General features: G+C 64.3%; 1 protein-coding gene across 1 annotated transcript in view; it reads left to right on the top strand.

The window, feature by feature from the left end:
• Positions 1-21,369, top strand: part of LOC135173925 (tenascin-X-like) — a gene marked incomplete at both ends in the record, with an annotated part of 73,526 nt that extends 52,157 nt beyond the window's left edge. The window contains 13 exon segments of the mRNA XM_064141139.1: positions 161-448; positions 1,738-2,025; positions 3,712-3,999; positions 5,330-5,623; positions 8,379-8,669; positions 9,823-10,119; positions 12,651-12,775; positions 13,701-13,802; positions 13,804-13,834; positions 14,664-14,839; positions 16,739-16,835; positions 18,311-18,472; positions 21,206-21,369. Of these exon segments, the coding sequence (XP_063997209.1) occupies positions 161-448; positions 1,738-2,025; positions 3,712-3,999; positions 5,330-5,623; positions 8,379-8,669; positions 9,823-10,119; positions 12,651-12,775; positions 13,701-13,802; positions 13,804-13,834; positions 14,664-14,839; positions 16,739-16,835; positions 18,311-18,472; positions 21,206-21,369 (2,603 nt within the window).
• Positions 21,370-23,094: the final 1,725 nt, after the last annotated feature.

The raw sequence follows: 23,094 nt of genomic DNA, 5'->3' as shown, positions 1-23,094 counted from the left end.
TCTCATCTCCTGATTCCTGTTCCCACGGCTGTGTGTCATGGCACAAGTGCATGGAAGATGTCAGTACTGGGTGGATGAAGGCTCAAATGGATGCAGGGACAGAGTGGCAGGTGGAAGTTCCCATCCTGCACTTTGTGTCCCCTCTCTGCTGCAGCTGCAGCTCCAGAAGCTGAGGAACCAACAGAGAAGCCAGTGCTGGGCGAGCTGAGGGCCTCCCAGGTGGGCCCCGAGTCGGTGCAGCTGGAGTGGAGCGTCCCCGAGGGCACCTTTGACTCCTTCACGGTGCAGTACAGGGATGGGCAAGGCCAGCCCCAGGTGCTGCCCGTGGACGGGGGTTCGCGCACGGTGAGCGTGCCTGGGCTGTCCCCGTCCCGCCGCTACAAGTTCAACCTGTACGGGCTGTGGGGCCGCCAGCGCCTGGGCCCTGTCTCCACCGACGCTGTCACAGGTGAGGCTGCTCTGGGCACTCTCTGCCGCAGGGCTTGGCTCTGGGCAGCAGCTTGGGCAGGGCCTCTGCTGCCTGCCTTGCCCCTGCTGGCTGCAGGCCACAGCTGCTCTCTGCTGCCTCGGGGCTGCCGCTGTGCATGGAGGTGTGCGAGGGGAGATAGATGGAAGGGATCCTGCACTGATGGATACATGGAGACATGCATGGATGCATGGATGGGTGGCTGGGGGAGTGGGTAATGGGATAAGGTGATTTGTCTTTGGGTGACTGACAGGCTGGGTGGGTGCAGAGGTGCATGAAGAACTGAATTTAAACTCCTTTTCCTCGTAATCTTGTCCTACCTTCTTCCCCTTCTCTCTCTTCTTCCTTTTCTCTGTCTTCCTTCTCATTCCTCTCCTTCTCTTCCCCCTTCCTCTTCTTCCCCTCCCCCTTCTCCTTCATCCCCCTCCTCCATCACCTGCCCCTCCTCCATCACCTCCCCCTCCTCCATCACCTCCCCCTCCTCCCCCACCTCCCCCTCTTCCACTACCTTCCCCTCCTCCACCACCTTCCCCTCTTCCATCACCTTCCCCTCCTCCTTCTTCATCTCACACCCTGATGGGAGGACAACTGTCAGGAGGCCTGGAAGGATCAATGGGGCAATGGACAAAGAGCTTGATAATTGTCTGAATGGTTGATGACTCATTGGCTCGCTTCCCTTGTCTCCCCTTGTCTTTGCTTCCCTCTGCTTCTCCTTGCTTCCCGTCTCGTCTCTTCTCTTCCCGCCTCGTCCCTTCCTGCCTCGTCTTGTCTCGTCTCGTCTCGTCTCTTCCCGCCTCGCCTTGCCTCTTCCCCTCTTGCCTCTTCCCGTCTCCTCTCACCTCTTCCCGTCACCTCTCGCCTCTTCCCGTCTCCTCTCATCCCATCCCGTCCCGACCCGTCTCTTCCCATCCCGTCCCGACCCGTTTCTTCCCGTCCCGTCTCGTCCCTCCCTGTCTCGTCCCATCCGCTCTCATCACGTCTCACTTTGCTTCTCTCACTTCACTTTGTTTTGCTTCTCTTCACTTTGCTATGTTTTGCTTAAAGTTGCTTTTCTTCACTCTGCTTCTCTTCTCTGTGCTTCACTCCACTTTGTTTCCTTTCATCTCTCACCTCTACATTTCTCTTAACATGAGTCTGTAGTATGGGGTAGCTGTATGTAAATGGCTGTACTGGGTGGATGAAGGCTTGAATGGATAAATGGATGTAGGGACAGAGTGGCAGATGGAAGTTGACATCCTGCACTTTGTGTCCCCTCTCTGCTGCAGCTGCAGCTCCAGAAGCTGAGGAACCAACAGAGAAGCCAGTGCTGGGTGAGCTGAGGGCCTCCCAGGTGGGCCCCGAGTCGGTGCAGCTGGAGTGGAGCGTCCCCGAGGGCACCTTTGACTCCTTCACGGTGCAGTACAAGGATGGGCAAGGCCAGCCCCAGGTGCTGCCCGTGGACGGGGGTTCGCGCACGGTGAGCGTGCCTGGGCTGTCCCCGTCCCGCCGCTACAAGTTCAACCTGTATGGGCTGTGGGGCCGCCAGCGCCTGGGCCCTGTCTCCACCGACGCTGTCACAGGTGAGGCTGCTCTGGGCACTCTCTGCCGCAGGGCTTGGCTCTGGGCAGCAGCTTGGGCAGGGCCTCTGCTGCCTGCCTTGCCCCTGCTGGCTGCAGGCCACAGCTGCTCTCTGCTGCCTCGGGGCTGCCTCTGTGCATGGAGGCAGAAAGGTGTGGGAGGCTGCAGGGCCCTGCCTGGCTGCGTGGATGGATTCTCACCTGCAGCTTTGCTCTGCCCTCATCCTGCTGCTTCTCACCTTCACCCTCTGCTTCACTCTCTTCTGCCTTCTCTGCCACTGCTGCTCAGCTTCTTTCCCTTCTCCTCTTCTCTCTGCTCCATCAAACTCTTATTCCTCTCCTTCACCTCTCTTCTCCTTTCATCAATTCGCTTCTCTCCTCTTTACTTCTCTTTGATTCTCTACTCTGCACTTCGCTTCCTCTCCCTTTGCTTTGCTTTGCTTCTCATTACTTCACTTTCTTTTGCTCGCCTCCTGTCACCTCCACTACCACACCCTCGCTGCCCTTCCCATCCATTCACCTCCTCTGCCCTCTCTTGCCTTGCATCCCTTCTCCTCCCCTCGACTCCCCTTCCCTCGTGTCCCCTCCCCTCGTTTCTCCTCACCTCCCCTCCTCTCGCATTGCCTCACCTCCTCTCTCGTCGCTTTGCTTTGCCTTCCTTCTCCTTCTCCCTCATCTCCTCCTCTTGCCTCCCCTCCTCTTGCCTCCCCTCCTCTTGCCCCCCCTCCTCTTGCCTCCCCTCCTCTCGCCTCACCTCCCCTCACCTCACCTCCACTCGCCTCCCCACACCTCAACACCCCTCACTTCTCCTCTCCTTGCTTCACCTGCTAATCCCTCCCCTTGCCTCCCCTCGCCTCCCCTTCCCTCCCCTTGCTCTTCCTCACCTCCCCTCACCTCCCAACATCTCCCCTTGTATCCACTCACTTCCCATCCCGTAACCTCCACTCCTTTCACCTCACCTCCCCTCGCCCCCTTCTGCCTCCCCTCCACGTCCTTCATCTCCCCTCACCTCTACTTGCCTCCCTTCCCCTCCCCTTGCCTCACCTCCTGTCACCTCACCTCACCTCCTCTTCCTTCCTCTCACCTCCCCTCCCCTCACATCGCCTCCCCTCGCCTCTCATCCCCTCCCCTCCCTTCAGCTTCACGCCCATCACCTGCCCTCCTCTGCCCTCACATCCACTTGCCTCGCCTGACCACACCTCGCCCTCTCTTTGCTTCCCTGCACTTCTCTTGTCTTACACTGGAACAGGTTGTCCAGGGAGGCTGTGGATGCTCCCTAGCTGGAGATGTTAAAGGCCAGGTTGGAAGAGGCCTTGAGTGACTTGTTCCAGTGGGAGCTGTCCCTGCCTATGGCAGGGGTTGGAACTGGATGAGCTTTGAGGTCCATTCCAACCTAAATCATTCTATGGATCTCTTTGGTCTTCTCTTTGCTTTGCTTTGCTTCTCTTCCCTTCCCTTTCGTTTTCTTCCCTTCTTTACCTTTTGCTTCTCTTTGCTTCTTTCCACTTCTTTCTGCTGTGCTTCCCTTTGCTTCACCTCTCATCTCCTGATCCCTGTTCACATGACTGTGTCATGGCACAAGTGCATGTAAGATGTCAGTACTGGGTGGATGAAGGCTGAAATGGATGGATGGGTGGAGTGACAGATGGAAGTTGACATCCTGCACTTTGTGTCCCCTCTCTGCTGCAGCTCCAGAAGCTGAGGAACCAACAGAGAAGCCAGTGCTGGGTGAGCTGAGGGCCTCCCAGGTGGGCCCCGAGTCGGTGCAGCTGGAGTGGAGCGTCCCCGAGGGCACCTTTGACTCCTTCACGGTGCAGTACAGGGATGGGCAAGGCCAGCCCCAGGTGCTGCCCGTGGACGGGGGTTCGCGCACGGTGAGCGTGCCTGGGCTGTCCCCGTCCCGCCGCTACAAGTTCAACCTGTACGGGCTGTGGGGCCGCCAGCGCCTGGGCCCTGTCTCCACCGACGCTGTCACAGGTGAGGCTGCTCTGGGCACTCTCTGCCGCAGGGCTTGGCTCTGGGCAGCAGCTTGGGCAGGGCCTCTGCTGCCTGCCTTGCCCCTGCTGGCTGCAGGCCACAGCTGCTCTCTGCTGCCTCGGGGCTGCCTCTGTGCATGGAGGTGTGCGAGGGGAGATAGATGGAAGGGATCCTGCACTGATGGATACATGGAGACATGTGTGGATGCATGGATGGGTGGGTGGGGGAGTGGGTAATGGGATAAGGTGATGTGTCTTTGGGTGACTGACAGGCTGGGTGGGTGCAGAGGTGCATGAAGAACTGAATGTAAACTCCTCCTCCTCTTCATTTTTTCATACCTCCTTCCCCTCTTTCTCCTTCTCCTCCTTCTTCCCCTTCTCTCTCTTCCTTCTCCATCTCCTTCTTCCTCCCTTTCTCTGTCTTCCTTCTCCTTCCTCTCCTTCTCTTCCCCCTTCCTCTTCTTCTCCTCCTCTTCTCCTTCTCTTCCCCCTTCTCCTTCATCCCCCTCCTTCCCCTTCTCCATCACCTTCCCCTCCTCCTTCTCCATCTCACACCTTGATGGGAAGGCAACTATCAAGAGGCCTGGAAACATCAATGGATCAATGGAAAAAGAGATTGACATTTGTCTGAATGGTTGATGACTCATTGGCTCCCTTATCTTGTCTCCCCTTGTCTTTGCTTCCCTCTGCTTCTCCTTGCTTCCCGCCTCGTCTCTTCCCTTCCCACCTCGTCTCTTCCCTTCCCGCCTCGTCTCATCTCTTCCCGTCTCGTCCCTTCCTGCCTCGTCTCGTCCCTTCCTGCCTCATCTTGTCTCGTCTCATCTCTTCCCGCCTCGCCTCGCCTCTTCCCCTCTCGCCTCGCCTCTTCCCCTCTCGCCTCTTCCCGTGTTCTCTCGCCTCTTCCTGTCTCCTCTCATCCCATCCCGTCCCGTCCCATCTCTTCCCATCCCGTCCCGTCTCTTCCCGTCCCGACCCATCACTTCCCGTCCCGTCTTGTCACTTCCCATCTCGTCTCGTCCCTCCCTGTCTCTTCCCATCCCCTCTCATCACGTCTCACTTTGCTTCTCTCACTTCACTTCGTTTTGCTTCTCTTCACTTTGCTATGTTTTGCTTAAAGTTGCTTTTCTTCACTCTGCTTCTCTTCTCTGTGCTTCTCTCCACTTTGTTTCCTTTCATCTCTACATTTCTCTTAACATGAGTCTGTAGTATGGGGTAGCTGTATGTAAATGGCTGTACTGGGTGGATGAAGGCTGAAATGGAGGTATGGATGCAGGGACAGAGTGGCAGATGGAAGATGACATCCTGCACTTTGTGTCCCCTCTCTGCTGCAGCTGCAGCTCCAGAAGCTGAGGAACCAACAGAGAAGCCAGTGCTGGGCGAGCTGAGGGCCTCCCAGGTGGGCCCCGAGTCGGTGCAGCTGGAGTGGAGCGTCCCCGAGGGCACCTTTGACTCCTTCACGGTGCAGTACAGGGATGGGCAAGGCCAGCCCCAGGTGCTGCCCGTGGACGGGGGTTCGCGCACGGTGAGCGTGCCTGGGCTGTCCCCGTCCCGCCGCTACAAGTTCAACCTGTACGGGCTGTGGGGCCGCCAGCGCCTGGGCCCTGTCTCCACCGACGCTGTCACAGGTGAGGCTGCTCTGGGCACTCTCTGCCGCAGGGCTTGGCTCTGGGCAGCAGCTTGGGCAGGGCCTCTGCTGCCTGCCTTGCCCCTGCTGGGAGCTGTGAACAAAGCGCAAGAGTGGGAGGATGCAAAGATGGATGGGGCAGGGCCAGAGAAGGGGAACTGAGCTGGGCAGAGCAGGGCTGTTGAGGAGCAGCTGTGAGGGCTGGGAGTGTTCAGCCTGGGGAAGTGGAAGCTGAGAGGAGAGTTTCTTGCTCTCCACAGCTCCCTGGAAGGAGGCTGCAGTGAAGTGGGGGTGGGACTCTGCTCCCTCACTCATCTTAGGTGACAGGAGGAGATGTTCTGGCATTGTGCCAGGGAAGGGAGAGGTTGAAGATGAGGAAAAATTTCTTTGCTGCAAGAGTGGTCAGGGACTGGAAGAGGCTGCCCAGGGAGGTGCTGGTGGAGTGCCCATGCCTAGAGCTGTTACCAGCAGTGTTGCGCATTTGGGAGGTGGTTCTGTGGTTGTGGTGGTGTTGGACTGGGAGCTGGGGGCTGAGAGGCCTCCTCCAACCGAAATAGTTCTCTGATTGCATGGATGGAGGAGTGGCTGTAGGGCTGAGCTCTGCCTGCTTGGTGATTGGATGGGTGGATGGGTGGGTGCGGGGTGGAGGGATGGAGATGGATGGAGGGATGGATGGAAGGGTGGATGGATGCATGGGTGGAGGGATGAATGAGTAGATAGTTGGATGCATGGAGGGGGGGATGGTTGGAGGGATAGTTGGAGGGATGTGTGGAGGGATGGGTGGGTGGATGGAGGGATGGGTGGGTGCATGAGTAAGTGGATGGAGAGATGGATGGATGGAAGCAGGGATAGATGGATGGATGGATGGATGGATGGATGGATGGATGGATGGATGGATAGATGGGTAGGTGGGTAGCTGAATGAGTGGAGGGATGGAGAGATGGGTGCATGAATGGGTGGATGGATGAGTGAGTGGATGGAGGGAGAGATGGGTGCATGGGTGGGAGGATGGATGAGTGAGTGGATGGAGGGAGAGATGGGTGTGTGGGTGGGTGGATGGATGAATGGGTGGATGGAGGGAGAGATGGGTGCATGGGTGGATGGATGAGTGAGTGGATGGAGGGAGAGATGGGTGTGTGGGTGGGTGGATGGATGAGTGGGTGGATGGAGGGAGAGATGGGTGCATGGGTGGGAGGATGGATGAGTGGGTGGATGGAGGGAGAGATGGGTGCATGGGTGGATGGATGAGTGGGTGGATGGAGGGAGGGAGAGATGGGTGCATGGGTGGATGGATGAGTGGGTGGATGGAGGGAGAGATGGGTGCGTGGGTGGATGGATGAGTGGGTGGATGGAGGGAGAGATGGGTGCATGGGTGGATGGATGAGTGGGTGGATGGAGGGAGAGATGGGTGCATGGGTGGGTGGATGAGTGGGTGGATGGAGGGAGGGAGAGATGGGTGCATGGGTGGGTGGATGAGTGGGTGGATGGAGGGAGAGATGGGTGCATGGGTGGATGGATGAGTGGGTGGATGGAGGGAGAGATGGGTGCATGGGTGGATGGATGAGTGGGTGGATGGAGGGAGAGATGGGTGCATGGGTGGATGGATGAGTGGGTGGATGGAGGGAGAGATGGGTGCATGGGTGGATGGATGAGTGGGTGGATGGAGGGAGAGATGGGTGTGTGGGTGGATGGATGGATGGGTGGATGGAGGGAGAGTTGAGTGCATGGGTGGATGGATGAGTGGAGGGATGGAGGGAGAGTTGGGTGCGTGGGTGGATGGATGGATGGATGGATGGGTGGATGGATGGAGGGAGAGATGGGTGCATGGGTGGGTGGATGGATGAGTGGGTGGATGGAGGGAGAGATGGGTGCATGGGTGGGTGGATGAGTGGGTGGATGGAGGGAGAGATGGGTGCGTGGGTGGATGGATGGATGGATGGGTGGATGGATGGAGGGAGAGATGGGTGCATGGGTGGATGGATGAGTGGGTGGATGGAGGGAGAGATGGGTGCGTGGGTGGATGGATGAGTGGGTGGATGGAGGGAGAGATGGGTGCGTGGGTGGGTGGATGAGTGGGTGGATGGAGGGAGAGTTGGGTGCGTGGGTGGGTGGATGGATGAGTGGGTGGATGGAGGGAGAGATGGGTGCATGGGTGGGTGGATGAGTGGGTGGATGGAGGGAGAGATGGGTCCGTGGGTGGGTGGATGGATGAGTGGGTGGATGGAGGGAGAGATGGGTGCGTGGGTGGATGGATGAGTGGGTGGATGGAGGGAGAGATGGGTGCGTGGGTGGATGGATGGATGGATGGGTGGGTGGATGGAGGGAGAGATGGGTGCATGGGTGGATGGATGAGTGGGTGGATGGAGGGAGAGATGGGTGCGTGGGTGGATGGATGAGTGGGTGGATGGAGGGAGAGATGGGTGCGTGGGTGGGTGGATGAGTGGGTGGATGGAGGGAGAGTTGGGTGCGTGGGTGGGTGGATGGATGAGTGGGTGGATGGAGGGAGAGATGGGTGCGTGGGTGGGTGGATGAGTGGGTGGATGGAGGGAGAGATGGGTCCGTGGGTGGGTGGATGGATGAGTGGGTGGATGGAGGGAGAGATGGGTGCATGGGTGGGTGGATGAGTGGGTGGATGGAGGGAGAGTTGGGTGGGTGGGTGGATGAATGGGTGGAGGGATGGGCAGACGGGTGGAGATGTGCATAGCTGCCCAGGCCCGTGGAAGATGACATTCCTTGCTGTGTTTGCTCTCCTGCAGCTCCAGCTCCAGAAGATGAGGAACCAACCTCTCAACCCACTCTGGGTCAGCTGAGGGCTGCCCAGATCACTCCTGAGTCCATGCAGCTGGAGTGGAGCGTCCCAAGGGGCAGTTTTGACTCCTTCCTGGTGCAGTACAGAGATGCCCAGGGCCAGCCTGAGTCCCTGCTGGTGGATGGAGGCTCTCGCACGGTGACAGTGCCAGGGCTGGCCCCGTCCCACCGCTACATCTTCTACCTGTATGGGATGCTGGGGCAGAACCGAGCTGGGCCTGTCTTCCTGGACACCATGACAGGTGAGGAGCTGGGCAGGAGCTCTCCGTGCCTCCTCTGGGCACTGCACTGGGAGGGTGCCATGAGCTGGGGCAAGGCCCAGCCTCTCCTCTGGGGCTTGGTTATAAATGGGACCCTCCCATGGGCACTGACCGGGGTTGGAAAGGTTGGAGGGATGGGAGCAGGCAAAGGGGGAGGGATGGTGAGGCAGGGTGGAAGAAGAACATCTGTTGGCTGGGGGGAGGAAGGGAGGGATGGACGCAGGGAGGGATGGGTGGGTGGATGGGTGGGTGGATGGGTGGATGGATAGATGGGGGAGAGATGGAGGTGGATGAGTGGATGGATGGATGGGTGGATGGAGTGAGGAGTGGATGGGTTTGTGGATGGGTGGAGGGAAGCATGGATGGATGGGTGGATGGAGTGAGGAATGGGTGGGTTTTTGGGTGGGTGGATGGAAGCATGGATGCATGGAAGCATGGGTGGATGGAGTGAGGAATGGATGGGTTTATGGATGGGTGGAAGGAAGCATGGATGCATGGGTGGATGGGTGGATAGATGGAGGAAAACATGGAGATGGATGGGTGGGTGGATGGGTGGGTGGATGGAGTGAGGAGTGGATGGGTTTGTGGATGGATGGAAGGAAGCATGGATGTGTGGGTGGATGGATGGGTGGAGTGAGGAATGGGTGGGTTTGTGGATGGATGGATGGAGTGAGGAATGGGTGGGTTTGTGGATGGGTGGAAGGAAGCATGGATGGATGTGCGGGTGGATGGAGTGAGGAGTGGATGGGTTTGTGGATGGGTGGATGGAAGCATGGATGGATGGGTGGATAGAGTAAGGAATGGGTGGGTTTGTGGATGGGTGGAAGGAAGCATGGATGGATGTGTGGGTGGATGGAGTGAGGAATGGTTGGGTTTGTGGATGGGTGGAAGGAAGCATGGGTGGATGGGTGGATGGAGTGAGGAATGGATGGTTTGGTGGATGGGTGGAAGGAAGCATGGGTGGATGGGTGGGTGCATGGAGCTGGATGGAAGCAGGGGTGGACAATGGATGAGTGAGGAATGCGTGGGTGATGCGTGGACAGCCAGCAAGAGGAACATTTGCTTGGGCAATGCGTGGGTGCTGAGGGCTGTTGGGCTAAAGCTCCTGCCCTGCTCTGTGTCCCCTCCATCGCTGCTGCAGCTCCACAGAGCATGGAGTCTCCACTCCCACCTCGGCTGGGCGAGCTGAGTGCTCCTCACGTCACCCCCGAGTCGGTGCAGCTGGAGTGGAGCGTCCCCGAGGGCACCTTTGACTCCTTCACGGTGCAGTACAGGGATGGGCAAGGCCAGCCCCAGGTGCTGCCCGTGGACGGGGGTTCGCGCACGGTGAGCGTGCCTGGGCTGTCCCCGTCCCGCCGCTACAAGTTCAACCTGTACGGGCTGTGGGGCCGCCAGCGCCTGGGCCCTGTCTCCACCGACGCTGTCACAGGTGAGGCTGCTCTGGGCACTCTCTGCCCCCCATGGGGGCTGGGTTTGGGCAGCAGTGAGGCCCAGCCTGGCCTCCTGGGTGGGGTGAGAAGTGGGAACAGCTCCTGAGTGCAACCGACGGGGTGGGGATTGGGTGGGGGATAGCCAGGCTGGAGTCATGTGTGGGAAAGAGGATAGAGGGAGGGAGGGATGGAGGGGGAGGGAGAGAGCAGGGTGGGTGGGTGGTGGTTGGGTGGTCAATGGTTGGTAGTTGGCGATTGGTAGTTGGTGGTTGGGTGGTCAATGGTTGGTAGTTGGCGATTGGTAGTTGGTGGTTGGGTGGTCAGTGGTTGGTGGCTGGTGGTTGGTGGTTGGGTGGTCAATGGTTGGTGGTTGAGTGGTCAATGGTTGGTGGTCAGTGGTTGGGTGGTCAGTGGTTGGTGGTTGGTAGTTGGTGGTTGGGTGGTCAATGGTTGGTGGTTGAGTGGTCAGTGGTTGGGTGGTCGGTGGTCGGTGGTTGGGTGGTCAGTGGTTGGTGGTCGGTGGTTGGGTGGTCAGTGGTTGGTGGTTGGTAGTTGGTGGTTGGGTGGTCAATGGTTGGTGGTTGAGTGGTCAATAGTTGGTGGTTGGGTGGTCAATGGTTGGTGGTCAGTGGTTGGTAGTTGGTGGTTGGGTGGTCAATGGTTGGTGGTTGGTGGTTGAGTGGTCAATGGTTGGTGGTTGGGTGGTCAATGGTTGGTGGTTGGTAGTTGGTGGTTGGGTGGTCGGTGGTTGGTGGTTGGTAGTTGGTGGTTGGGTGGTCGGTGGTTGGTGGTTGGTAGTTGGTGGTTGGGTGGTCGGTGGTTGGTGGTTGGTAGTTGGTGGTTGGGTGGTCGGTGGTTGGGTGGTCAGTGGTTGGGTGGTCAGTGGTTGGTGGTTGGGTGGTCAATGGTTGGTGGTTGGGTGGTCAATGGTTGGTGGTTGGTAGTTGGTGGTTGGGTGGTCGGTGGTTGGTGGTTGGTAGTTGGTGGTTGGGTGGTCGGTGGTTGGTGGTTGGTAGTTGGTGGTTGGGTGGTCGGTGGTTGGTGGTTGGTAGTTGGTGGTTGGGTGGTCGGTGGTTGGGTGGTCAGTGGTTGGTGGTTGGGTGGTCAATGGTTGGTGGTTGGGTGGTCAATGGTTGGTGGTTGGTAGTTGGTGGTTGGGTGGTCGGTGGTTGGTGGTTGGTAGTTGGTGGTTGGGTGGTCGGTGGTTGGGTGGTCAGTGGTTGGGTGGTCAGTGGTTGGTGGTTGGGTGGTCAATGGTTGGTGGTTGGGTGGTCAATGGTTGGTGGTTGGTAGTTGGTGATTGAGTGGTCAATGGTTGGTGATTGATGGTTGGGTTTTGGATGCTGTTTTGGCATCAATGGTTGGGTGGGCGGTGGTTGTTGGGTGGGTGTGGTTGGGTTTGTGGTGTTGGGTGGGTGGTGGTTGGGTGTGTGGTGGTGGTTACTGAGTGGGTACAGTTGGATGGGTGGTGGTTGATGGGTAGGTGGTGTTTCGGTGGGTGTGGGTGGGTGGGTGGTGGGTGGGTGTGGCTGTGTGGGTGTTGCTGGGTGGGTGTGGTTGGGTGAGTGTGGTTGGTTGGGTGGTTGCTGGGTGGGTGTGGTTGGGTGTGTGGTGGTGGATGGGTGGTTGCTGTGTGGGTGTGGCTGAGTGGGTGTGGTTGCAGGGTGTGGCCGTGTGGGTGTGATTGGTGGGTGTGGCTGGGTGGGTGTTGGTTACCAGGTGGGTGTGGTTGGTGGGTGTGGCTGGGTGGGTGTTGGTTACCGAGTGGGTGTGGTTGGTGGGTGTGGCTGGGTGGGTGTTGGTTACCAGGTGGGTGTGGTTGGTGGGTGTGGCTGGGTGGGTGTTGGTTACCAGGTGGGTGTGGTTGGTGGGTGTGGCTGGGTGGGTGTTGGTTACCGAGTGGGTGTGGTTGGTGGGTGTGGCCGGGTGGGTGTGGCCGGGTGGGTGTTGGTTGCTGGGCACTGGTTGGTGCTTGCTGTCTGGGCGCCGCTGGTTGGTGGTTGCAGAGCTCCTGGCCTGGTGCCCAGGCCTGGCCTGGCCCCGCTGGGCACAGTGCCCTGGGGCCCACAGTGCCCTGGCGCCTGCAGTGCTGCCCCTGGGGTGCCAGCAGGGCTCGGGGTGGGGCACAGTGCCCCTGGGGTGCCAGCAGGGCTCAGGGGCCACAGTGCCCTGGGGCCTGGAGTGCTGCCCCTGGGGTGCCAGCAGGGCTCAGAGGGGCACAGTGCCCCTGGGGTGCCAGCAGGGCTCAGGGGCCACAGTGCCCTGGGGCCTGGAGTGCTGCCCCTGGGGTGCCAGCAGGGCTCAGAGGGGCACAGTGCCCCTGGGGTGCCAGCAAGGCTCAGGGGCCACAGTGCCCTGGGGCCTGGAGTGCTGCCCCTGGGGTGCCAGCAGGGCTCTGGGGGGGGCAGGGCAAGCTCTGGGGGGGTCCCACTGGACCCTGGCACGGGTGGGTCTCTGAGTGGGGAGCTGTGGGTCCTGGGAGGCTGCCAGGGCCCAGGGGGTGCCAACAACCACATCTCTGCCCACGCAGGGGCCCCTGGCACGCTCTGGGTGGGCACTGTGTGGCCTCGCAGTGCCCTGCTGCATTGGGCACCCCCCACAGTGCCCCCTGAAGGCTACGACCTCCTCTACGGCCCCCCCGGAGGGCCCCAGCAGGTACCGACCCCCCCGGGCCCGTGGGACCCCAATGCCCACCCAGGGGACCCCACTAGTGCCCACAGAGCCCCCAATGCCCACCCAGGGGGCCCCACTAGTGCCCACAGAGACCCCCAGGGGACCCCACTAGTGCCCACAGAGATGCCAGTGCCCAACCTGGGGACCCCACTAATGCCCCCCCCAGGGGCACCCAAGGGACCCCACTAGTGCCCACAGAGACCCCAATGCCCACCCCAGGGACCCCACTAGTGCCCACAGAGACCCCCAGGACCACCCAAGGGACCCCACTAATGCCCACAGAGACCCCAATGCCCACCCCAGGGACCCCACTAGTGCCCACAGAACCCCCAGGGGCACCCAAGGGACCCCACTAATGCCCACTCAGACCCCCCCAGGGACCCCACTAATGCCCACTCAGACCCCCCAGGACCACCCCAGGGACCCCACTAGTGCCCACAGAGACCCTAATGCCCACCCCAGGGACCCCACTAGTGCCCACAGAGACCCCCAGGACCACCCAAGGGACCCCACTAGTGCCCACAGAGACCCCAATGCCCACCCAAGGGACCCCACTAGTGCCCACAGAGCCCCCAATGCCTACCCATGGGACCCCACTAGTGCCCACAGAGACCCCCAGGGGCACCCAAGGGACCCCACTAGTGCCCACAGAACCCCCAGGGGCACCCAAGGGACCCCACTAATGCCCACTCAGACCCCCCAGGACCACCCCAGGGACCCCACTAATGCCCACGGAGACCCCCCAGGGGCACCCCAATATCCCTCGTGGGGACTCCACTCCTCCCTTAGGACCCCCAGTGGCCCCCACGCAGCCCAAGGTCACTTTGGGGACCCCTCCCCCAGCCCCCCCCCCCCCCCCCGTGGGCACCCCACGGTGTCCTGAGTGGGCCCCGATCTGCCCCCCCAGACGCTGAGGCTGACCCCCGGGACCACCTCGCAGCACCTGTGGGGCCTGGAGCCGGAGCAGCTCTACGAGGTGCAGCTGCGGGGCCGGGGGGGGGGACTCCTCCCACCCCCCACTGGAGACCACCTTTGACACGCGTGAGCCAATCAGCTGCTCCCACGGGGCGGGGCGGGGGCGCAGCAGCCACTCACCTGGGGCTGGGGGCGGGTCCTAGGATGGGGGGGGCAGAGGAATTCTCGGGTGGGGGATCCCAATGTGGGGGCCACCCAAGGAGATGGGGCGTGGGGGGGGGGAATCTCGGGTGGGAGCCCCCAAGGAGCTGGGTCCTGGAGTGGGGGGGTCTCGGGTGGGGGCACCCAAGGAGATGGGTTCTGGAGTGGGGGGGTCTCGGGTGGGGGCCCCCAAGGAGATGGGTTCTGGAGTGGGGGGGAGAATCTCAGGTGGGAGCCCCCAAGGAGCTGGGTCCTGGAGTGGGGGGAACTCGGGTGGGGGCCCCCAAGGAGATGGGTTCCGGAGTGGGGGGGGTCTCGGGTGGGGGCACCCAAGGAGATGGGGCGTGGGGGGGGGGAATCTCGGGTGGGAGCCCCCAAGGAGCTGGGTCCTGGAGTGGGGGGAACTCGGGTGGGGGCCCCCAAGGAGATGGGTTCTGGAGTGGGGGGGTCTCGGGTGGGGGCACCTGACTCCGTGGGTGGGAGGCACCTGGGTTCTTGGGTGGGGGGCACCTGGCTCTGTGAGTGGGGGTTCCCTGGGTGGGGGGCACCTGGCTCCCTGAGTGGGGGGGTCCCTGGGTGAGGGGCACCTAGTTCCGTGGGTGGGGGGCCCCTGGGTGGGGGGCACCTGGGTTCGTGGGTGGGGGGGTCCGTGGGTGGGGGGCACCCAATGCCCTGAGCCCCTGGGCGAGGATGGGGGGGGAGGGGGCGCTGGGTGCCAGCTGCGCCCCCCACTGGTCTCTGGGCTGACTTTGGGGTCTCCTCCTCGCCCCCCCCCCAGCTGCCCTCCCCCACCCCCACCCGCGGGACTGCCGCGAGGAGCAGCTGAACGGGCCCGGCCCCTCCCGCCCCTCCCTCATCTTCCTCGGGGGGGACCCCCAAAGGCCCCTCCCTGTCTACTGCGATATGCAGACCGACGGCGGCGGCTGGCTGGTGGGCACGGGGGGCACGGGGGGGCACTGGAGTGGGCACTGGGAGGGCACTGGAAGGCACTGGAGGGCACTGGGGGGGCGCTGGTGGGCACTGGGTGGGTACTAGGGGGCACTGGAAGGCGCTGGTGGGCACTGTGGGGAGCACTGGAGTGGGCACTGGGGGGCACTGGGAGGCGCTGGAGGGCACTGGGGGGGCACTGGTGGGCACTGGGTGGGTACTAGGGGGCCCTGGGGGGCACTGGAAGGCGCTGGAGGGCACTGTGGGGAGCACTGGAGTGGGCACTGGGGGGCACTGGGGGGCACTGGAGTGGGCACTGGGAGGGCACTGGAAGGCGCTGGAGGGCACTGGTGGGGCACTGGGTGGGTACTAGGGGGCACTGGGGGGCACTGGAAGGTGCTGGTGGGCACTGTGGGGAGCACTGGAGTGGGCACTGGGGGGCACTGGGAGGCACTGGTGGGCACTGTGGGGAGCACTGGAGTGGGCACTGGGGGGCACTGGGAGGTGCTGGTGGGCACTGAGGGGGCACTGGGGGGAGCACTGGAAGGAGCTGGTGGGCACTGGGGGGGTACTGGGGGCACTGGAGGGCAGTGGAGGGGCACTGGGGGACACCTGGGGGGCACTGGGAGGGCGCTAGTGGGCACTGAGGGGGCACTGGGGGGGCGCTGGAGGAGGCACTGGGGGGGCACTGGGGGGAGCACTGGACTAGGCACTGGTGGGACCTGGTGGGGCACTGGTGGGCACTGGGGGGAGCACTGGAGTGGGCACTGGGGGGGGGGAACTGGGAGGGTGCTGGTTGGCACTGGGGGGAGCACTGGAAGGCGCTGGTGGGCACTGGGGAGGCACTGGGCAGGCACTGGGAGGGTGCTAGTGGGCACTGGGGGGGCACTGTGAAACGCTAGTGGGACCTGGGGGGCCGCTGGTGGGCACTGGAGGGGCGCTGGAAGGCACTGCTGGGCCCTGTGTGGAGCACTGGAGTGGGCACTGGAGGGGCACTGGAGGGGCACTGAGGGGCACTGGGAGGGTGCTATGGGGCACTGGTGGGAACTGGGGGGGCGCTGAGGGGCACTGAGGAGGCACTGGAGGGGGTAGTCTGAAGCGCTGGTGGGACCTGGGGGGGCGCTGTGGGCACTAGAGGGGGCACTGGAAGGCACTGGTGGGCACTGGGGGACACTGAGGGGGGAACTGGGTGGGCACTGGTGGGCACTGGGAGGACGCTAGTGGGCACTGAGGGGGCACTGGGTGGGCAAGGAAGGGGGCACTGGGGGAAGCACTGGGGAGCACTGTTGGGCACTGGGGGGAGCACTGGAGTGGGCACTGGAGGGCAGTGAGGGGGCACTGGAAGGCACTGGTGGGCACTGGGAGGGCACTGATGGGCACTGGTGGGCACTGGGTGGGCACTGGTGGGCACTGGGAGGGCACTGGTGGGCACTGGGTGGGCACTGGGAGGGCATTGGGGGAGCACTGGAGTGGGCACTGGGGGGCATCGTGGAGGCACTGAGGGGCACTGAGGGAGCACTGGAGTGGGCACTGGGGGACACTGGGGGGGCGCTGGAGGAGGCACTGGGGGGGCACTCGGGGGGGCACTGGGTGGGTGCTGGTTGGCACTGTGGGGAGCACTGGAGTGGGCACTGGGGGGCACTGGAGGGACACTGGGGGAAGCACTGGAGTGGGCACTGGGAGGGGTTGGTGGGCACGGGGGGGGGCACCTAGGGGGGACGCTGGTGGGCACTGGGGGGGGGGCTCTGAAAAGCACTGGGTGGGCACCTGGGGGGGCACTGAGGGGGCACTGGGAGGCACTGGGGGGGGCACTGGGGGGGGCTGGGTTTTTGGGGGGGGTCTCTGTCGGGTGTGCATTGGACACCCCCGGCCCCCCCCCCCCCGCCTCCCCCCCCCCCCAAGGTGTTCCAGCGGCGCCAGGATGGGGGCACAGACTTCTGGCGCGGGTGGGAGGACTACGCCAGAGGCTTCGGCAACGTCAGCGGCGAGTTCTGGCTGGGTGAGCGCCGCGGGGGGGCGGGGGGGGGCGGGGGGGGACACCGAAATTTGGGGGGGTCAGGAGGGGCTCAGGAGTTGAGGCAGAGGCAGCTCTGGGGGGGCTCGGGGGAGGGGAGGAGGACAGAAGTGGGGGGGGCGTGGAGGGGCGTAGGGGGGGTCGTGGGGGGGGCAGAGAAATTTGGGGGGGGCAGGAGGGGCTCAGGAGTTGAGGCAGAGGCAGCTCTGGGGGGCTCGGGGGAGGAGGACAGAATTGGGGGGGGGCAGTAGGGGGGAGAGGCGTGGGGGGAGGACCGAAATTTGAGGGGGGCAGGAGGGGCTCAGGGGTTGAGGCAGAGGCAGCTCTAGGGGGGTTTGGGGGAGGGGAGTAGGACAGAAGTGGGGGGGGGCAGTGGGGGGGGGGGGGCAGTGGGGGAGGGGGGGCGTGGGGGGGCGTAGGGGGGGGGGCGTGGGGGGGGGCAGAGAAATTTGGGGGGGGGCAGGAGGGGCTCAGGAGTTGAGGCAGAGGCAGCTCTGGGGGGGTTTGGGGGGAGGGGAGGAGGACAGAAGTGGGGGGGGGCAGTGGGGAGGGGGGCGTGGGGGGGCGTAGGGAGGGTCGTGGGGGGGGGGCAGAGAAATTTGGGGGGGGCAGGAGGGGCTCAGGAGTTGAGGCAGAAGCAGCTCTGGGGGGGCTCGGGGGAGGGGAGTAGGACAGAAGTGGGGGGGGGCAGTGGGGGGGGGGGGGGGGGCGTGGGGGGGGACACGGAAAGCTTTGGGGGGGGGGGGCTGGGAGCTTGGGTGGGTGAGCAAAGAGGCGCCCGAGGGTCTGCAGTGGTCCTGAGTGGGACTCAAGAGCATGGAGGAGCCCCCACGGGGCTCGGGTGGGTGAGCAGAGAGAGACCCAATGGTCTGGAGTGGTCCTGAATGGGACTCAGGAGCCTGGAGAAGCCCCCACGGGGCTCGGGTGGGTGAGCAGAGAGAGACCCAAGTGCCTGGGGTGGTCCTGAGTGGGACTCAGGAGCCTGGAGGAGCCCCCACGGGGCTCGGGTGGGTGAGCAGGGCAGGACCCAATGGTCTGGAGTGGTCCTGAGTGGGACTCAGTAGCCTGGAGGAGCCCCCACGGGGCTCGGGTGGGCGAGCAGAGAGGGACCCAAGTGCCTGGGGTGGTCCTGAGTGGGACTCAGGAGCCTGGAGGAGCCCCCATGAGGCTCGGGTGGGTGAGCAGAGAGAGACCCAAGTGCCTGGGGTGGTCCTGAGTGGGACTCAGGATGGGACCCTAGCCCCCACGGGGCTCGGGTGGGTGAGCAGGGCAGGACCCAATGGTCTGGAATGGTCCTGAGTGGGACTCAGGACGGGACCCCAGCACCCACGCGCCCCTAAGGAAGCCCCCACGCAGGACTCCGTGGGGAGGTGGAGGGTCAGGAGCGTGGGGGGGGGGGCGGCACAGGTCGGGTGCCCAGCTCGGGTGACCAACCCCCGGGCGGGGCCCACGCGTGGCAGGGAACGAGGCCCTGCACGCGCTGACGGCGCAGGCCCCCACGGAGCTGCGCGTGGAGCTGCGCACGCGGGACGAGGAGGCCTTCGCGCGGTACCGAGACTTCGCCGTGGGCGGCCCCGAGGAGCACTACCGCCTGCGGCTGGGCGCCTACAGCGGCAGCGCCGGTGCGGGGGGGGCGCGGGGGGCGCGGGGGGGGGGAACTCGGGTGGGGGCACCCAAGGAGATGGGTTCTGGAGTGGGGGGAACTCGGGTGGGGGCACCCAAGGAGATGGGTTCTGGAGTGGGGGGAACTCGGGTGGGGGCACCCAAGGAGATGGGTTCTGGAGTGGGGGGGTCTCGGGTGGGGGCACCCAAGGAGATGGGTTCTGGAGTGGGGGGGTCTCGGGTGGGGGCACCCAAGGAGATGGGTTCTGGAGTGGGGGGGGTCTCGGGTGGGGGCACCCAAGGAGATGGGTTCTGGAGTGGGGGGAACTCGGGTGGGGGCACCCAAGGAGATGGGTTCTGGAGTGGGGGGGTCTCGGGTGGGGGCACCCAAGGAGCTGGGTCCTGGAGTGGGGGGGTCTCGGGTGGGGGCACCCAAGGAGATGGGTTCTGGAGTGGGGGGGGTCTCGGGTGGGGGCACCCAAGGAGATGGGTCCTGGAGTGGGGGGGGTCTCGGGTGGGGGCACCCAAGGAGATGGGTTCTGGAGTGGGGGGGGTCTCGGGTGGGGGCACCCAAGGAGATGGGTCCTGGAGTGGGGGGGTCTCGGGTGGGGGCACCCAAGGAGATGGGTTCTGGAGTGGGGGGGTCTCGGGTGGGGGCACCCAAGGAGATGGGTCCTGGAGTGGGGGGGTCTCGGGTGGGGGCACCCAAGGAGATGGGTTCTGGAGTGGGGGGGTCTCGGGTGGGGGCACCCAAGGAGATGGGTTCTGGAGTGGGGGGAACTCGGGTGGGGGCACCCAAGGAGATGGGTTCTGGAGTGGGGGGGTCTCGGGTGGGGGCACCCAAGGAGATGGGTTCTGGAGTGGGGGGGGTCTCGGGTGGGGGCACCCAAGGAGATGGGTTCTGGAGTGGGGGGGTCTCGGGTGGGGGCACCCAAGGAGATGGGTTCTGGAGTGGGGGGGTCTCGGGTGGGGGCACCCAAGGAGATGGGTTCTGGAGTGGGGGGAACTCGGGTGGGGGCACCCAAGGAGATGGGTTCTGGAGTGGGGGGAACTCGGGTGGGGGCACCCAAGGAGATGGGTTCTGGAGTGGGGGGGGTCTCGGGTGGGGGCACCCAAGGAGATGGGTTCTGGAGTGGGGGGATCTCGGGTGGGGGGGCACCTGACTCCGTGGGTGGGAGGCACTTGGGTTCTTGGGTGGGGGGCACCTGGCTCCGTGAGTGGGGGGTCCCTGGGTGGGGGGGACCTGGCTCCCTGAGTGGGGGGTCCCTGGGTGGGGGGCACCTGGCTCCGTGGGTGAGGGGCCCCTGGGTGGGGGGTTCGTGGGTGGGGGGCACCTGGCTCCTTGGGTGGGGGGCCCCTGGGTGGGGGGTTCGTGGGTGGGGGGCACCTGGCTCCTTGGGTGGGGGGCACCTGGCTCCGTGAGTGGGGGTTCCCTGGGTGGGTGGGATCTGGCTCCCTGAGTGGGGGATCCCTGGGTGGGGGGCACCTGGCTCCTTGGGTGGGGGGCCCCTGGGTGGGGGGTTCGTGGATGGGGGGCACCTGGCTCCTTGGGTGGGGGGGGCCTCTGGGTGGGGGGTTCGTGGATGGGGGGGCACCTGGCTCCTTGGGCGGGGGGGCCACGGAAAGGGTCCCACGCGGGGGGGGGACACACACACTCGGGGCGTGGGGGGTGTCTCTTGGCGCGTGGAGGGGGGGGAATGGCTCTTGAGGAGGTCCTGGGGGGGGGGGGATCCCAGAGGGGTCTTGGGGGGTCCTGGGGGGGGGTCCTGGGAGAGGTTATAGAGGGGTCTTGGGAGTCCCAGAGGGGTCTTGGGTGGTCTTGGGGGTCCTGGAGGGGTCTCTGGGGGTCCTGGGGGGGTCTTGGGTGGTCTTGGGGGGTCCTGGGGGGGTCCAGGGGGGGCGTTATAGAGGGGTCTTGGGAGCCCCAGAGGGATCTTGGGGGTCCCAGAGGGGTCTTGGGGGGTCCTGGAGGAGTCTTGGGGGCCCTTGAAGGGGTCTTGGGGGGTCCTGGAGGGGTCTCTGGGGGTCCTGGAGGGGTCCGGGGGGGTTCTAGAGGGATCTTGGGCGTCCCAGAGGGGTCTTGGGGGGTCCTGGGGGGGGTCGCTGGGGGTACTGGGGGGGTCCAGAGGGGGTTCTAGAGGGGTCTTTGGGGGTCTCTGGGGGTCCCGGAGGGGTCCGGGGGGGTTCTAGAGGGATCTTGGCGACCCTTGAAGGGGTCTCTGGGGGTCCTGGAGGGGTCTCTGGGGGTCCTGGGGGGGTCCAGGGGGGGTTCTAGAGGGCTCTTGAGGGGTCCCGGAGGGGTCTCTGGGCCCTTGGTCCCTCAGGGGGGCCATGAGGAGGGTCCCTGGGGGGGGGGCAGTCCTGGTGGTCCTGGGCAGGGTCCTGGGGGGGGTCCTGAAGGGTCTGTGGGGTGGTCGTGGGGGTGGTCCCCGGGGGGTGGTCCCCGGGTGGGTGGTCCCGGGGGGGCCGTCGCGACGCCCACGGCCGTGTCTCGCAGGGGGTGCTCTCTGGGGGGGGTGGTCCCCGTGGGGGTGGTCTCGGGGGGGCCGTCGCGACGCCCACGGCCGTGTCTCGCAGGGGGTGCTCTCTGGGGGGGGTGGTCCCCGTGGGGGTGGTCTCGGGGGGGCGGTCGCGACGCCCACGGCCGTGTCTCGCAGGGGATGCTCTCTCGGGGGGTGGTCCCCGTGGGGGTGGTTCCCGTGGGGGTGGTCCGGGGGGGGGGCGGTCGCGACGCCCACGGCCGTGTCTCGCAGGGGATGCCCTCTCGTACCACGCCGGCAGCCCTTTCTCCACGCGGGACCGCGACCCCCGCGGGCGCCCCCGGCCCTGCGCCGTGGCTTACACCGGGGCGTGGTGGTACCGCAACTGCCACTATGCCAACCTGAACGGGCGCTACGGTGCCAACAGCCTGCACCAGGCACGGCCGCGGGGGGCGCCCGGGGGGGGCTGTGGGGGGCATCTATGGGGGGCTACTGGGGGTGTATGGGGGGTACCTATGGGGGCCTATTGGGAGTCTATGGGGGGCACCATTTGGGGTGTATGGGGGGCACCTATGGGAGGCTACTGGGGGTGTATGGGGGGATGGGGGGCACCTATGGGGGGCTACTGGGGGTGTATGGGGGCACCTATGGGGGGCTACTGGGGGTGTATGGGGGGATGGGGAGCACCTATGGGGGGCTACTGGGGGTCTATGGGGGCACCTATGGGGGGCTACTGGGGGTGTATGGGGGGCACCTATGGGGTGTATGGGGGGCACCTATGGGAGGGTATTGGGAGTCTATGTGGGGCACCTATGGGGGGCTATTGGGGGTCTATGGGGGGCAGAATTTGGGGCATATGGGGGGCACCTATAGGGGGCTACAGGGTGTCTATGGTGGGCACCCATGGGGGCTACTGGGGGTCTATGGGGGGCACCTATGGGAGGGTATTGGGAGTCTATGTGGGGCACCTATGGGGGGCTATTGGGGGTCTATGGGGGCACCATTTGGGGTGTATGGGGGGCACCTATGGGAGGCTATTGGGGGCATATGGGGGGCACCTATGGGAGGCTACTGGGGGTGTATGGGGGGCACCTATGGGGGGCTACTGGGTGTCTATGGTGGGCACCCATGGGGGCTACTGGGGGTCTATGGGGGCACCTATGGGGGGCTACTGGGGGTCTATGGGGGGCATCTATGGGAGGGTATTGGGGGCCTATGGGGGGGCACCCATGGGGGCTACTGGGGGTCTATGGGGGCATCTATGGGAGGGTATTGGGGGTCTATGGGGGGCACCTCTGGGGGCTATTGGGGACGTATGGGGGGCACCTATGGGAGGCTATTGGGGGCATATGGGGGGCACCTATGGGGGGCTACTGGGGGTCTATGGGGGCACCTATGGGGGGCTACTGGGGGTGTATGGGGGGCACCTATGGGGGACTACTGGGGGTGTATGGGGGGCACCTATGGGGGGCTATTGGGGGTCTATGGGGGGCAGAATTAGGGGCATATGGGGGGCACATATGGGGGGCTATTGGGGGTCTATGGGGGGCACCTATGGGGGACTACTGGGGGTCTATGGTGGGCACCCATGGGGGCTACTGGGGGTCTATGGGGGCACTTATGGGAGGGTATGGGGGGGTCTATGGGGGGCACCTCTGGGGGCTACTGGGGGCGTATGGGGGGCACCTATGGGAGGCTACTTGGGGTGTATGGGGGGCACCTATGGGGGGCTACTGGGGGTGTATGGGGGGCACCTATGAGGTGTATGGGTGGCACCTATGGGGGACTACTGGGGGTGTATGGGGGGCACCTATGGGGGGCTACTGGGGGTCTATGGGGGCACCTATGGGGGGCTACTGGGGGTGTATGGGGGGCAGAATTTGGGGCATATGGGGGGTACCTATGGGGGGCTATTGGGGGTCTATGGGGGGCACCTATGGGGTGTATGGGGGGCACCTATAGGGGGCTACTGGGGGTCTATGGTGGGCACCCATGGGGGCTACTGGGAGTCTATGGGGGCACCTATGGGAGGGTATTGGGAGTCTATGTGGGGCACCTATGGGGGGGCTATTGGGAGTCTATGGGGGCACCATTTGGGGTGTATGGGGGGCACCTATAGGGGGCTATTGGGTGTCCGTGGGGGACACCTATAGGGGTCTATT

Source organism: Pogoniulus pusillus, unplaced genomic scaffold (assembly GCF_015220805.1).
Source record: "Pogoniulus pusillus isolate bPogPus1 unplaced genomic scaffold, bPogPus1.pri scaffold_139_arrow_ctg1, whole genome shotgun sequence".
Classification (NCBI taxonomy): Eukaryota; Metazoa; Chordata; class Aves; order Piciformes; family Lybiidae; genus Pogoniulus; species Pogoniulus pusillus.
Note: the sequence above shows the minus strand (reverse complement) of the source record. Positions and strands in the feature narration are given on the sequence as shown.